Genomic DNA, 16,043 nt, shown 5'->3' with positions numbered 1-16,043 from the left:
GTTCTATATATATTTCTCTCATTATTCTAAATACATTGCTATGTTCATGTAACTTTTCAGATTTTCATGTAAATATGACCCAGGATCACACTTTAACTTGGTTTTAAGTAAGGCATCACCATATAATCCAATTGTGTATTTAATGTATATGCGCAGGGTTGCACTTCACCCTTTTCATTGGTTTGCAGAAGGATGGCCCCCATGGTGACATCGCTCACATCAGCCTGAATCACAAAGGGCTGTTCAGGATCCAGGTGTTTGAGGACCAGTTCCTTGGCAAACAGGCTCTTCAGAGTTTCAGGATGATGCATGTGATGTTGCCATGGGGGATGACCCATTTGTTCAGCCAGGCTAAGCCTAGGATTACCGCTCTGGTCATCTTGGGCACAATGACAAAGTGAATTATTTCCCAATGTTGGGCCATCCCTAGCCTCACCGGCTCCATAATGAGGGTAGCTGGGAAGAGGTGGTCCATGCCATCATTCCCCCTCTCCAGCAGGCTGTTTAAATGTATATTTAAATGATCAAAATGTAATGTGGGTATCATTAATGGGTTAGAATATATAGAGAACATGTAGCCCTAATTCTAGGCCAGTATTACAAGTGGGGAATAAATGGTTAGAAGTCAAATGATATGTAACCTGTAAACTGGTTCCCTCCCCCCCCCCCGAATTACCATCCCAACTGGGACATCTCAATAAAGGATGAAAGAAGAGTTGGCAGAAACTGGAGCTATCCTAAATCATTAACTGGTCTGAAAGAACTATACAGAAAACAATCATATAATTGAACAAAAGAACACTTAGTTGAAATATAATACCAATGTTTGAAAAATATGGAGTTACCATATCTCAGCACTAAAGAGCCATAAATAAAGATCAAACCATTTGCTTTCTAGTTTTCTTGGGCTGACAATCAGTGTTTTGTGATTCATCTTGATCAACTGAGGCAGAGGTCACTCTAAGAGAAGAGAAGAATTAGGAACGTCTTCATTGTTCCAGATATCTTCTCAAAATCTGCACTTCTACACTTGGGAGTTCCATGTACTTAAAGTGGTATTAATGAAGACAGAATAAGTAAGAACATAATAAATTACATGTTCTTACTTATAAAGATCAGGCTGAGGCTGTTCACATTCAATGGTAGCATGTAGTTTGTCAATATCTTGTTCACTCTGAAGATTCTTTGTATCTTGGACTGCATAATATGTCTAGAATAAAAAAGGAAGTAACAGTGAAATTGGAAACAGGAACTTTGAACATGAAACACAGTTCTTCTTGTCTTTCCATCTGTGGTCACATGGTCAAACACTACGGCATTGCCAAATTCTGCAATTCTGAATGACTACCAAACAGCTATCTTTGCAGATATAAATTCTGAGATTGTAAGTAATCCAAACCATTTTACATGGCTCTACTATGTTAAATTAGAAAGTTATAAACTATATCAGAAAGCTCATATTTTCAAAATGGTGCAGAACTAATTCTCTGAACAGATTCAAATTTTGATATGCCATGTATTAAACCAAAAATCGGTAATCTTTTAATTATGAGAAGCACATCTGTCCTGTCAGGATGGTGACAGCAAGTACTGTAGTGGGCAAGGGGATGCTGCAAATCTGAAGCTGATTTTTCAGGATTTCCATTCTTTGAAATGTGAACAGGTTTATTGCATAAATCTATACCAGTCTATTTGGAAGAAGGTCTCATTTGTCATAAATCTATACTGGTCTATTTGGAAGAAACCTCACAATTAAAAAGGGGATTTAGAGGATATAAGGTCCTAAAAGGTAAGATGATCCTCACATTGCAACTGAAACCCTGCTCCTTTTAAGGTGCGCAATGTTGACACACATATAAAAGCAGTTGAGTTTCTACTAGGATACCACATCTGCCATCTGGCCTATTGTGATTCCCTTCGTAGATGATGGTTTTTCTTATGACTCACCTACAAAAGTAATATTGTAGCATTAGGTTACTTAATCCTTCAGAAACATTACTTTCATTCATAAATTGAGGTTCTGTAATACAAGAGAAACATCCAACGCCTGATCTTCAGCTAGAGACTATCATTAAATTAAAATTTAATTAAATTAAAACCTTATGACTTGATTCACCATCCAAACTTGCTGTTGTAACAAAACATGTGCCATCTGATCGACTACTTGACAATAATATTAAATCACAGGGGAATGTTTCATCTTCTTTTACCATCACAATGTCTCCAACCTAGGGAGGGAAAGGACAGGGAGAAATTATGGTTAGAATAAGATTAGATTTGCTTCCTTTAAAAGTGAATACACTGTTAACATCATGTTAAACCAAAATGCGATTTGTCTATGTTTAGGCTTAGTATGATATCTAACATAACAGAAATGCAACAAAATTGCTTAATGTTATCCATAAATCAAATTATTATAATTTATTAGCAGTGTACACAGGCTTGGTTATAGAATGCGCTAAATCATAATGTAGTTCTGTTGTTTGTATCTTAATGGTGTTTATATCCCATTTTAGCAACTTAGTATTAGGCCAATCCAAGTAGTTTATTCAGTAAATCATGGTCAAAACAGATCATGGCCTAGCATGACATGTTAACACAATCATTAAGTGAATTAAACCTAGGCTGCAACATAACGTAATTTGGATTTAATCTAATATGCAAAAATATCAGTGACAATACCATGATTCTTTCTGTGATTTTACTGCCATACTGAACTGTAATGTAAGCATGATATGCACATAAGGATTCAGGATTTATTTGAAAATTTCTGATATAACCCTACAATACTTTGTTATTTCTTTCTAGGCCTATATACAATCCACAGAGCTGCGGGACTATAACAAAAATGAAAAAACAAAACAAAAAACAAATTAGAACTTCACTAAAATACTCATAATAAATTGGATAATTTTGTAAACTCTATTGACTTTATTTTAGTTCTGTCCTGTTCAGGAAATCATTGAATAGAAGTAGCACTTCCTCACCGTCTCCTGTACTGCTCAGCTACAATATTATATATTAGGTGATAAATTGGGGAATTGCAGTTGTAACAAGAAATGAAATACATGTCGAGATGTTACAATGCAAACATCACCCCCCACATACTTGCATGCTGCATTGTGATACTAGTGGGAAAGGTTTGCGTTGTGATATCTCAATGTGACAATGCAAATTTCATCATTTTAATTGGTGTCAAGGTGGCCGGCTGAAAAGTGTACAACTAGAAGACATTCTTGAAGTATGCTACAATTCCCACGATTTCATGCTATGTTAGCTGTGATTGCTAGAATTTATAATATTTTCTGAAATTTAGGAATAAATAGGAATGGAGGGTCACTCTTGAACACAAGTAGAGTTCTCAGGGATTATTGAAATTTGTACTTTTAGACTGTTAGCTCCAAGAGAAACAATATAAATGAAGGATCAAATTCATTTGTTCCCTGCAGATATATCAAAAGTACAGAAATACATTTATGCATTTATGCAGCTTTTATGAACAAATTTCATTTTGGGAAACTCTAAGCTCTTAAACAGAAAATTAAAAATATTTAAAGGACAGCAATGAAACACCCAATATTTTTTCTAATAGCACTCCCTAAAAAAACACTTATAGATAATAGCTTTTAAGCCCAGTTTAAAGTAGAAGAGGAAGAAAAACATGGAACTATTTCTATAGAATGTACAGTCATTTTTCATGCACCAGTGAAGTAAAACAATATGCAAAACTCTCTCTAGAGGAATGGAAAAGGCACACCAACCAAGCAGAAGTACTTATTGACCTAGAAAAAACCTGTAAACTATAAACAATGTAATTTATGAAAAGAACACTCCAGAATTATACTCCTTTGTCATTCACTAAAGCTGTCCCTCTTTTTCTTAGCTTCTTCATGAGCCTGCAGAAAAACTGCTTGATTCCTTTAAGAGCTGCATTAACTTTAATTAGTAAACTGCTTAAAGGAGCTGTGAGGGTGCAGTGGTTAGTATGCAGCATTGCAGGCTAACTCCGCCCACAACCAAGAGTTCAATCCTGAACTCAAGGTTGACTCAGTCTTCCATTCTTCCAAAGTTGGTAAAATGAGGGACCAGATTGTTGGGGGCAATATGCTGACATTGTAAACTGCTCAGAGAGTGCCATAAAGCACTATGGGGCAGTATATAAGTAATTGCTATTGCTAAAGCAGTGGCAGCCTCCCTGTCCCTCCCACACACAGAAACCTAGAAAAAAATTATACTGCTTTAATTAATACAAGTATGTTGTGCTTATGATTGTGGGAAACTTGATGCACTTCATGCAAGTCATTTTCACATATGCTGTAAATTTATTTATTTATTTATTTATTTATTGGTTCGATTTATATGCCACCCTTCTCCGAAAACTCAGGGCAGCTTACAATTCATTAAGCAATAGCTTGCATACTTTTGTATATACCTGCTTAGTGGGGCTTTCGCTCTCCCCCCAAGCGGTGTTCTTTTTTATACAAAGTCAGCTTATTGCCCCCACAATCCGGGTCCTCATTTTACCTACCTCGAAAGGATGGAAGGCTGAGTCAACCTTGAGCCTGGTGAGATTTGAACTTGCAGTAATTGCAGGCAGCTGGTGTTACTTAACAGTACTTTAGTCTGCTGCGCCACCAAGACTCATAAATTCTTAGCTGTTAATAGAATAACATCCCTTGATCTGCTTTAAATACTTCCATATTATAAATTTACAGTACCTTAAAGATTAACAACAAAAACATCATACGACAACGGTGACAAACACTTTCCTTATTGTCTCAATAAAATAAGAGCATGTCTGAAAATCAAGCTCAGTTTGAGTGGTCAATCGTGTCCAGTTCTCACAGACTGCCTAGACAAGTCCCTGCAATTTTCTTGGCAAGGTTTTTCAAAAGGGATTTGCTGTTGCCTGCTTCCTAGGGCTGAAACTAGCCCAGCATTTCTCAACCCATAATTCTGGGAATTGCAGTCCACCCACCTTAAAATTGCTAATGTTGAAAACAGCCCAAAGTCACCTCGCCGGCTTTCTGCCTAAAGTGGCACTAGAACTCAGTCTCTTTGGATATAGTAGTGTAAAGAGCCAGTATGGTGTAGTGATTAAGGCTGGAGGCCAAAAACCAGAATACTCTGAGTTCTAGTTCCAATTAGGCACAAAGCCACCTGAGTGAACTCGGGCTAGTTGCTTTCTCTCAGTCCTAGGAAGCAGGCAATGGCAAATGGAAAAATCCTGCCAAGAAATCTGCAGGGACTTGTCCAGGGATGCTCTGAGAATGAGACAGGATTGAATGAAAGAAAAGAAAAAAAGATGTCACTACATTTGTGTCAATCTGAGCTGGCATATGTATTAGGAGGATGGGGAAGAGATTAAATTTAACACAGAAACATAGAAAACTGATGGCAGAAAAGACCTAGTGATCTATTGAGTCTGCTCTTCGAATTTTTGCTTACTTTGTTTATTTATTATTTTTATTACCCTGTTTCCCCGAAAATAAGACATCCCCTGATAATAAGCCCAGTCGGGCTTTTGAGTGCATGCGCTAAAATAAGCCTCCCCCAAAAAGTAAGCCCTCCCCATAAATATTTAAACACAGAACTGAAAATCAGGTAAGACGGCAAGAGGAACCCCCTCTTGCTCCATGCGCCCCAAAATAATAAGACCTCCCTTTATGTCTAACATGTTTAAACTCAGTTACTGATTATTGACCCACTATCTCTGCTGGAAGTTGGTTCCAAGCTTTCACTACTCTTTCTGTGAAGTAATACTTTCTAATATTACATTTGAACTTCCCTCCTGTCAGTTTGAGATTACGTCCCTGTGTTCCTGATTTTTGCTTAATGTTGAAAATACTTCCTTCTAGAACCTTAATATATTTTATAGTTTCAGTCATGTCGCCCCCTTCGTTTCTGTCGCCCAGGCTGTACATATTCAGTTCCTCTAATCTCTCCTGATATGTTTTGTCCCTCAGACCTTGCACAAATTTTGTTGCCCGTCTCTGAACTTGCTCAATCTTATTAATATCTTTTTTTAAATGAGGTCTGGAGAACTGGACAAAGTATTCTCCAAATGAGGTCTGACTAATTCTATATGTGGGATTAGGACCTTTTTTTTCCTAATGGTGGATCCCTCTAGTGATGCAATCCAGAATTTTATTTACCTTCACAGCTGCCTGGCCACACTGTTTACTCCTTTTGCAGTAATCTGTTATGAGCACACCTAAATCCTTTTCTTCTGTTGTTCTGTCTAACACTGAACTCCCAATACTGTGCTCTGCTAAAGGATTCTGTTTCCCTAAGTGCACGATATTACCTTTAGAAATACTGAACAGCGGTTTCCACATTTTTGATCAATTTTTTAGCAATACAAAATCATTTTCCATATTATGAATACCCCAGGAATGGCAACACTATCACACACCTTTATGTCATCAGCAAAAACCTTACCTAACATTCCTTCTATTATAATCACTTACAAACACACTGAATAGAAAAGGAGTTAGACTGGGCTTTGTGGTACACCACTTGTGATTTGTCTCTGTTCAGACAGTGCCCCATTAATGAGCACACACTGGGATCCCTGAGCCAATTTCCTATCTGCTGAACCACCCAGTGGTTAAGTCCTAAACTGTACCCTTTTTATAGGTTTGTTATGTGGAACTGTATCAAATACTTTTCTAAAATCCGGATAGGCTATGTCCACAGCACCATCTTCATCGAAAACATTTTTAATACGGTTTTAAAAAACCAGTTAGATTAGTTTGACATGATCCGCACTCATTAAAGCCATGCTGCTTTGAGTCATCAAGTTGTGTGCCTTTAAGGGTTCATTAATCCCTTTTTTCAGGAGTGATTCCATTAACTTCACTATATATTTATTCATGTGTTTTCATTTTAGTGTTGATATGTATCATTTTTGCAAGAAGATATCTGCCGAAATGAGCTGTAGTCTAGAAAAGACTGTGCCATAATAAATTAGCTAGTTTTAAAGCTTTAAGGCTACATATCAGTGGTCCCTGGATACTGGCTGGGAAGGAAATAAGAAGTTATTCATCAGGCAGGAAGTTGCACTATAATAATATGGTAGAGCACCATTCACTTCTTAACAAATCACATATTTACATCCTATAACATTCTCTGATTTTAAAATGATGCTGTTTTGCATGATGTAATTATGGTTGTGGCTCTTTACATATTCAGAAAGATTTGTCACTCTAAAAAGGGAATGGTGGTTTTAATCTGATGTGCTAAAAGTGACTTTCTTATAAGGCGATTAAAAGCATTTCAAGATATTGTAATGGTCTGCATAAAGGAACAAATGTTGTAGCATTAGCTATCATTAAAAGGTGAAGAACTATTGAATTTAGTCACATTTTCTTCTCATTTTGGTACTAAAAAGCAAAATGCCAATGTTACTTTTATTGACTTTTAGATTATTTTTATTTATTTATAGCTTATTTATTTATCTATTATATTAGCTTGTTTAGGTTAAGTTGAATGAGGTGTAAGAAAGAGAGGGAATGGCCTTGAGAAACAGAAGAAAGAGATGGTATTAAAACAATGGTCAGATAAAAGGTGCTCACTCTGGGATAAGAATATAAGGTGTGTAAACATCTTAGGCAAGCCCTTCTCTAGTTTACACAAAGATAAGGAGTTTTCAGTGTTGCAGTGTTCTCTTACTATAGCTTTATAATAAAAGTAGAGATGTGACATTGGTTTCTTGCTCTTCCTTGAAGGGCTGACAGACTGCAACAGCCACCATGGGAAAACTGTTTTTTTAAAAAGCCCTCAACAGCAATAAAAGGATCCATATCCCATTGCATAAAAAGTGCTTTCAAAATCCAGGTAGAAATTAAATCTCAATAATAATTCTATAAATCAAGAGCACAATCCTTGTATGTATATTCAAAAGAACATTCCATTATATTTAAGTAAATTTTACTGAACAATAAACAACAACACCCAGCCAGGTAGCCAATGACCTGCTTTGCCTTCATTCTTGCAGGGTTTTTTTTCCAGCAAGAAAAATGAATTTGAAAAGCCCATCTGCCCATTAAGCAGGGAGCAGAATTAAAACAATTCTGGCTAGCATACAATAAAATTAAAATATAAATAAATGCATAAAACTACTTATCATTATTAATTATAAAAATATTTAAAAACTATAAAAGCATAACAGAAGAAGGGATATTATTAACAATGAAGTCACATCACAAGTTCACTTTGGGCTGAGAAGAGAATGCCATGGTAATTCTTAGCTACTTTGTGGTTAATCATAGCTTAGCTATTATCATGGTTAACCACAAAGTGTTGCTTGGTGCAAGTCAAACATGCTTACCTTTTGGCAGATTGATTCATGCAGATAGTGAGATAACATCTCTTTGTTCACTTGATGGATAATGGGATTGATAGAATTCCTTTTTACTGCTTTGTATAATACTCTATATAAAATGTTTTATCACATAACTGGATCAAATGCCATATACAGCAGTGGATTTCCAATATTCTTACGCTGTGTGTGCCTTCCATGCATGTGCCCAGCCTTCCACGCATGTGCTTTGCTTATGCACATGTCTTCTGTGCATGCGCCTGGCCTTGAAAACATGGCTAAATAGGATGGCATTATGTCGGGGTGGGTGGGATTACCAGATCACCTGAACTGGTACGAACCGGCTGAATACCACCTCTGGCCATATACCATAATAGGAAACCATTAATGGCACACCCTTTGGCAATATGAACAACTGTAACTTCATTAAATCTACATTACATTTATTTATGAAATGTCTATTTGCCATAAGTGAAACCGTCAAAAATACACACCCTCATATCAAGAAACCTCATAAGTATATTTATCGACCCTTGATCCTTACTCTTAGTTTGCGGCTCTGCTTTCGAACCAGTTTGCCATGACGAATAAAATGAACAGGACACTGATTCATTGCATTGTCAGCTTTATGACGAAGCCAATCTTCATATCCCTGAATGAAACCGCAAAGAAAACATACAATCAAATGTGTGCTAGAAGAAGAAAATGGCAAACTACTGGTGCATGGTGACCAAAACAATTGCATGGTTGTGTCCACTTGAAATTGACTTTCTTTTTTTATCCTTTGGCCTATTATGCACCATAAATTAGAGAAACCAGGAAAGAAAGAAGGGGGTGAACATTAATGAATCCGTATCCCATAATGAGGGAAGAACATAGGCTCAGAACTTTAAGAGTGGAATCTCTGCTTCCAGAACTGAGCTCCCCTCCATGTATTCTTGAAGATTTCAACTCCATTTGTGCTCCCTGCTGAAGGAGTACCTTTCCATGCAAGGAGGGAGCTGAACTTCTTCAGAAGGCAGCTCTTTCAGCCAGTCCCCAGAGATGAGAGGGAACCAAATTTCAAGCAGAGGATGGAGAGTCATGATAGTAAGATAAGGGATGCTCAATGATCTATTTGCTTAATGTCCTATTTGATCACTCAATGACTGAGAGTCCAGTATCAATTGGAGTCATAAGTCAAGAACTACCTGCATATAAAAGAGGCGGGTCTTAAATTCAGTTCTATCTAGACCTTTTCTTACATAATTCTGACAAATACTTCCGTTGGGAAATGCATAAAGTATTTCAATGACATACTTAAGTTTTCAGTATTTATTCACACCAAGAATTATAATTTAGAATGGTCTCATTGGAGTCCGCACAACAATCAGGAATCTTAGAATTCAACATAAAAGTCAGTTTGTATAACTATTTACTGACTAAAAGCTCACAAGCTATTTCTGCAGTCATCACTAGAAAATACGATATTATTACAGTACTACTGAAGTACTTAGAAAATAATTCCGCAGCATAGGGTAGAAAGTATTATTCGAATATATCAGTATCTGCATATTTATTTTCAGGCTTTTTCCCACTTAATTGTAATTGCTTTATAATTTCCTTTTCATCAGTAAATGCATTCTAGACAGTAACAAATCAATGGCTAAAGGATAAATAAATAAATATAGTTTTCATATGCACTTGGGTATAGCAAATATAACTGCTGTAATCATAAATAAAAATAAAAATTGAAAATCAAAAAGTGAGATATGCTTTCCAGAACAAGAGAAACCGTTTTTTTCTTTTGTCTGACTAACTGGGGAATTCTAAAAGTCCACACATCTTAAAAGTTATTGAGGCCGAAACACACTGCTTTAGGCCAATCATCTCTAAGTCCAACTGAGGGGATGTAAAGGCAGAAGGAATCAAACATTACAACCGTCATTGAAATGAATGAAACATTCAAAAAAACTTTCTTTGAAAACCATGCAGACATGATCCGCCTCCAGTTCTGAAACTGAAAAAATTAAAATTCTAAAGAATTAAAACTCTAAAATGCTTACCTGTTTTATAGCTGTTACAATGATGACAAAGAAAAGTGGGAGCCCGCTTGTCACTGGACTGGTTGGCGTGTCAATAATTAACTGGGAAATAAAGTGTCACATTTTTTATAGAATATGGATTGCAACAAAAAACATATTTAAACACAGAATAGAGTTTTTTTCAAACTATACTTTTATAAAAACAAACACTGGTCTTGAAAAGCAGCGAGGTACAGCTTGACAAGGCATTTTGTTGAATAATGACTATTCAGCCTAAATATTAAGGAAATTGTATAACTTGAAGAAATCCAGCCATATTGATAATTTCAAATGACTGATGGTGCTGTTAGGTATAATGCGGAGATACAGAGGAAAATCTGGTTTGTTCCTTAGGCTGACTTAATTACGGTTCCTTGAAATTTATCTTTCTGATACATGTTTTCACAAACACATGTTTAGTGCTTCCTGCTTAATATTTACAACAAAAGTGTACTTTGTTTAGTGATTTTGTACTGCTCCTTCCCAAGGACACACATCATTCTGAATTTGAAACAACGTGTTGTGAGTTCAAAATGAATATTCTGACTTTTCCAGAAGTTTTTTTTTTCAAAGTTTCCAAACTCCAAATGCAGGTATTTGCAAAACAGGGATTTTAGAGTTTGGAAAATTTTCTATAAGATCAGAGCAGCTATTTCAAAGTCAAAAAGGAAGGTTACTACAGGTAGTCCTTGACTTAAAACTGTTTAATGACCATTTGAAGATACAACAGCACTGAAAAAGTAACCTATGACCATTTTCCACACTTTTTTTTTTGCAAAATTTTTTTATTTTTAAATAAGCAAAACATAAAACATCCTTCATCCATTACAATTTCAAGCAGTGTGTTGATAGGTTACAAATCCCTTGTGCTTCTTCCCCATAATCATATTTTACTAATTATCTAATTTCTCATATTATCAACCTGATATATATCTTTATATCATTATTCTCATTTGTCATTTATTTAACAATGGCATTATCATTCATATATATATATATATTTGTCTATGTAAGTTTTCACGGGTATATATGTGTGTATAGTTAATATTTCGGGTTTCTTCCCGTGTAATTGTGGATATATCCCTAAAAGGGTAAAGCTTCTACCCTTTTAGGGATATATCCACAATTACACGGGAAGAAACCCGAAATATTAACTACACACACACACACACACACACACACACACACACACACACACACACACATATATTCACATATTATATTCTAACATTCATTTTATATTTCATATTTCATTTCCATGTTTTATTATCTAGCCAAAATAAACCCCATATCTTATAATATTGTTTATCTTTTTGTTCTCTAATTTCAAATGTCAATTTACTCATTTCAGCACATTCCATGATTTTCTTAATAACTTCATCTTGCATTGGCATTTTCTCGTTTTTCCAGTTTTTAGCAAACACAATTCTAGCCGCTGTCAATACATTCACAATCAAATATCTCAATTGTCTATTGTATGTTTCTGGCATAATTCCTAATAAAAAAATCTCTGGTTTAAGGTCTATGTGTTTTTTTTATCATTTTTTCCAACCATGTGTGGATTTTAGTCCAGTATCTTTTAGCTTCTACACATGTCCACCACATATGGTAATATGAGCCCAGTGTCTGATGACATTTCCAACACTTTTCAGATTTATTCTTGAACATTCTGGCTATTCTCGTCGGTAGTAAATGCCACCTCATTTTTCACACTTATGAGCATTGTAGCATCTCCATGATCATGTGATAAAAATTCAGATGCGTAGCAACTAACTCATATTTATGATGGTTGCAGTGTGCTAGGCTCATGTGATCACCTTTTGCGACCTTCTGATCAGCAAAATCAATGGGGAAGCCAGATTCATTTAACATCCATGTTACTAACTTAACTGCAATTATTCACTTAAACTGTGACAAGAAAAGTCATAAAATGGGGCAAAATCTACTTGACAATTGTCAAGTAGGAACAGAAATTTGGGCTCAATTATGGTCATAAATCAAGGACTACCTGTACATTCCTTTGCATTTTTCCTGTACATGGCTTATATATCTAATATAAAAAAGAGGCACATTTTACCTGTACAAGAAAAATGATAAGAAAGTAGAAGTTTGCTATTCTTCGGAACTGTTCAAATAAGTTCTTCGGTATGAAGTTCCAAAAGGTGTACTGAAAAAGATGGGAAGTTAAGGAAGACTAAATCTTAATTTACAAAGGAATTAGACATGATTTCTTTCTTTCTATGCCAATAGTACAATATATTGCTTAATGCTGGGAATAAACTGCATTTTTGCAAATACATTCTATGATCATATCAAGATTATAAATCATATATTATTTATCTATCTATGTCACATATTAAAAGTAGATTTTATTACTAATTAACCTAGAATACCATTCTTCAGCATTTCAGAGAAGATGAAGTGTACTTTGCTACACTTGACTGTGACAATCATTTAACAAACCTCTAGGGAATGTTGATACATTGGGTAGTAGTTTATGAAATATCTCTGAGCCATCCAAAAGGAAGAATACCAAGTTTGGTATTTTACGCAGAGAACATAGACTTGGCTTTAAAGTGATTAAAGAGCGCCACATGCCAAATTAATTCCCTAAGGCAGTTATGGTGAACTTATAACACATGTGACAAATTTGATGCACCTCTCACCAATACCCAACAGCTTGAAGGCACAACCTGTTTCGTTTCAGTTTTCGGAGGCTGTGGAAGTTGCATGACAATGGGGTGTGCTCTTGAGTGGCTTCCAAAGTCTCAGTTTTCAGAAGCTGCAGAGGCCATGGGACAGCATTCTCTGAAGCTGCTTCAAGAACAAAGGCCTCATGCAACCTGAAGCAGCCTCAGTTAGGCTACAGGGACATGTCAACAGAAAAGAGAACACCACCAGAAGGTAAGCAGGGTGTGACAGATCATGAGGAATGCTAGGCTGGTGGGCAATTGCACCATTAACCAAGGGTGTCGTGTGCAAAGCAGGCTTTTTGAGTGGCAGCATTGTGTAAGATTAATGTAAATTTCAGAAACCATTTTATTAGATGTGCCATCTTGAGAATTTGGAATAAATATAAAGCTAGAATATATCCAAAAATACCTCTATGGTTACATCTACAAGAAGCATATTGTAGAACAGAAATGGCAATTAAATAGCTTTGGCAAATTTCTAGAATATACCCTATGTGCATTTAAAATAAATTAAGATTTGGTATCAGAAGCATATAAATGTCAGTGGTTTTCATATATGCAACTCTTAGATTTGAACTTAATAAAAATAATGTATGGTTTTGAACATGATTTGAACAAAATTTGAAATTGAGTTATATAAATCAATTATGTATCCTATTGCTAAAATGTACAAATTTTGGTTGAGTTTGGAAACAGAAAATGAACAAGTTAAGTACTGCATGTTAAGATGGGCTAAAATTTTTGGATATATTTTTTATTTTATTGCATATATTAGTCATTTCTATTTGGCTTTTATTCTCTCTCTTGACTATTAGTTTTTGTTAGTTTTAATTTTTTTAAAAAAACATTTAATAAAGTTATATGAAATTAGCCAATATATTGAGGCTACCAGATGTGGGCTGTAATTTCATAATCACTGGATGACAAGAAAGACATTAAGAAAACTACACATTTTTGCTGGCATCTAGCGGTCCAATTGAATTCTGCAGCCCAGATTTGGTGGAGCCAATCATGTATCTATTGTGGGAAAAATCCATTGATAGTATATTGTAACTATAAATCAGCACATAAAGTCAACACAAACCAGCAAAATTTTTGACTATTGGCAAATTTTAATAAACAGCAAATTTTTATTTCAGTGCCAGACTTCTGCAACTAAACAAGAGACTTTGGTGCAAAAATTAAAATTGTTGATAAAAACAGGGGCGTGTGTACATAGAAGATAAAAGTATAAGGAAAATTAAATAATTATGATACGGGGCAGTGAAAAGAATAAAGATATGAGGGGAATACCTTTGATGAGACTATTCTGTTGTCTGGATACCTCTGCAGAATGTATGCTTCAGCACCTGGAGGGGGTTCACGATGCCCAACATAAATTGTCCGATTGTCTACCCAGTTCTCTTCCCCAGCACACTGTGAAGAAAAAATAGTAATTCAGCCAGTAGTTTTATATCAGAGGCTTGGTTATTGTTGTTTTGTTTTGTTTTGTTTTAGGGAGCATTCCTCTGATTTGAGGTTATCTTTTTTTCCTGTTTGCATTATTGTAGTGCTGTTGTGTTCATATTTTTGTATGAGGCACATTTTATATCATATTTTAATGTAAGCCTCCAAGAGTCCTTTTTATTGTAGCAGTATAGAAATATATTAAATAAACAAGTAATAAATAACGGAACTGATAAGACATGCATCAACTCATACTTCATGTAGGATTAAAGTTCCATCTCCTAAATCTCTAATAAATAATATCCATAATATGAAATATAATAAATATAATACACACACACACATACTCTCTCTCTCTCTCTCTCTCTCTCTCTCTCTCTCTCTCTCTCTCTCTCTCTCTCTCTCTCTCTGTGTGTGTGTGTGTGTGTGTGTGTGTGTGTGTGTGTGTGTGTGTATAATGGCTTAATTGTCCATTACCCAGAGATGTGTGGTTTATGCATTTGATATAGAAATAAATAAATGATAGTTTCCCAAATACTGAGATGGTAAGAAAGCTGTCAGAATCCTATATTCGAAATAATAATTACTTTTGTATTATTCATAAATACCGTATTATATATCAGGAAAGTAGCTCCTATGTTAGAATATACAACATGTTCTTAAATTATAGGCTGTAGTCTGTTTTAGATATCCAACCAGGTTCAAGGATATACTGCTAGTGCTTGAGTTTGCCTCTCTTGCTGACAAACTACAGTTAAGCCAATGCTAATGTTACCTCATTTTTGGAAGATGTGGGTATATTGAATAGTTCCAGTTTTCGTTTCTAAAATTTTGTTTAAGGTACTTTCATTCAGAAGTTTCAGAGAAGATGTTTCTAGGGCAATTCAATCAAAAAATAATTAAACTATTGATTTTATGATTTCAGAAATTTCTGTCTAGGGGATTCTTCAAGTTAATTAACTTGGATTTTAATTTTCAATCTAGCTATATAGTGAGTGCCTGAACACTAGTAACATATTTGAAACTATATTATAAAGAATCCTCCACAAATTTGCCTTGCCTTGAATCTGAATGAATGACAAAGGCAAAGCAAAGGAATTTGCAGATCACATCTATTACTTTAAGAATAAATGACAATTGGCTGAGTCCACTCAATATGTTAATCAGCAGCCCCCAACATTTTGGGCACCAGGGACTGGTTCCATGAAGAGGAGAGGTTTTTCTGTGGACCGGAGGAGACATGGTTTTGCAGATGAGGCTTCACTTGTTTGAGCAGCCTGGTTTCTGGCATGCTGCAGACTGCTGCCGGTCTACGGACTGGGGGTTGGGGACCCCTGTGTTAATCCATTAACCATGATTTTACAAACCACTATGCTTCTGTTTGCAGAATACCCTCTGTCAACTGAACGAAATATATTGATAATAATAAGATGACCGGAAGTTTAGATCAAATCTTCACTGGTTGCAGTAGAGTTATTTATTGGAACAAACTACGAGCTTTCCCAAGAGAAACACTAT

General features: G+C 35.5%; 1 protein-coding gene across 1 annotated transcript in view; it reads right to left on the bottom strand.

Moving 5' to 3' along the window:
• Positions 1-16,043, bottom strand: part of ATP11A (ATPase phospholipid transporting 11A) — a 60,951-nt gene that overhangs the window by 44,782 nt on the left and 126 nt on the right. The window contains exons 2-7 of the mRNA XM_070943232.1: positions 14,373-14,495; positions 12,464-12,553; positions 10,369-10,449; positions 8,868-8,975; positions 2,100-2,228; positions 1,107-1,210 (exon numbers count right to left, since the gene is read on the bottom strand). Coding sequence (XP_070799333.1) covers positions 1,107-1,210; positions 2,100-2,228; positions 8,868-8,975; positions 10,369-10,449; positions 12,464-12,553; positions 14,373-14,495 — 635 coding nt within the window. The remainder of the gene's footprint in view (positions 1-1,106; positions 1,211-2,099; positions 2,229-8,867; positions 8,976-10,368; positions 10,450-12,463; positions 12,554-14,372; positions 14,496-16,043) is intronic.

This window comes from Pituophis catenifer, unplaced genomic scaffold (assembly GCF_029215685.1).
Source record: "Pituophis catenifer annectens isolate HBS135680 unplaced genomic scaffold, rPitCat1.0.hap2 SCAF_4, whole genome shotgun sequence".
Classification (NCBI taxonomy): domain Eukaryota; kingdom Metazoa; phylum Chordata; class Lepidosauria; order Squamata; family Colubridae; genus Pituophis; species Pituophis catenifer.
The sequence above is the reverse complement of the archived record's forward strand: the minus strand, read 5'-3'. Positions and strand labels throughout refer to the sequence as shown.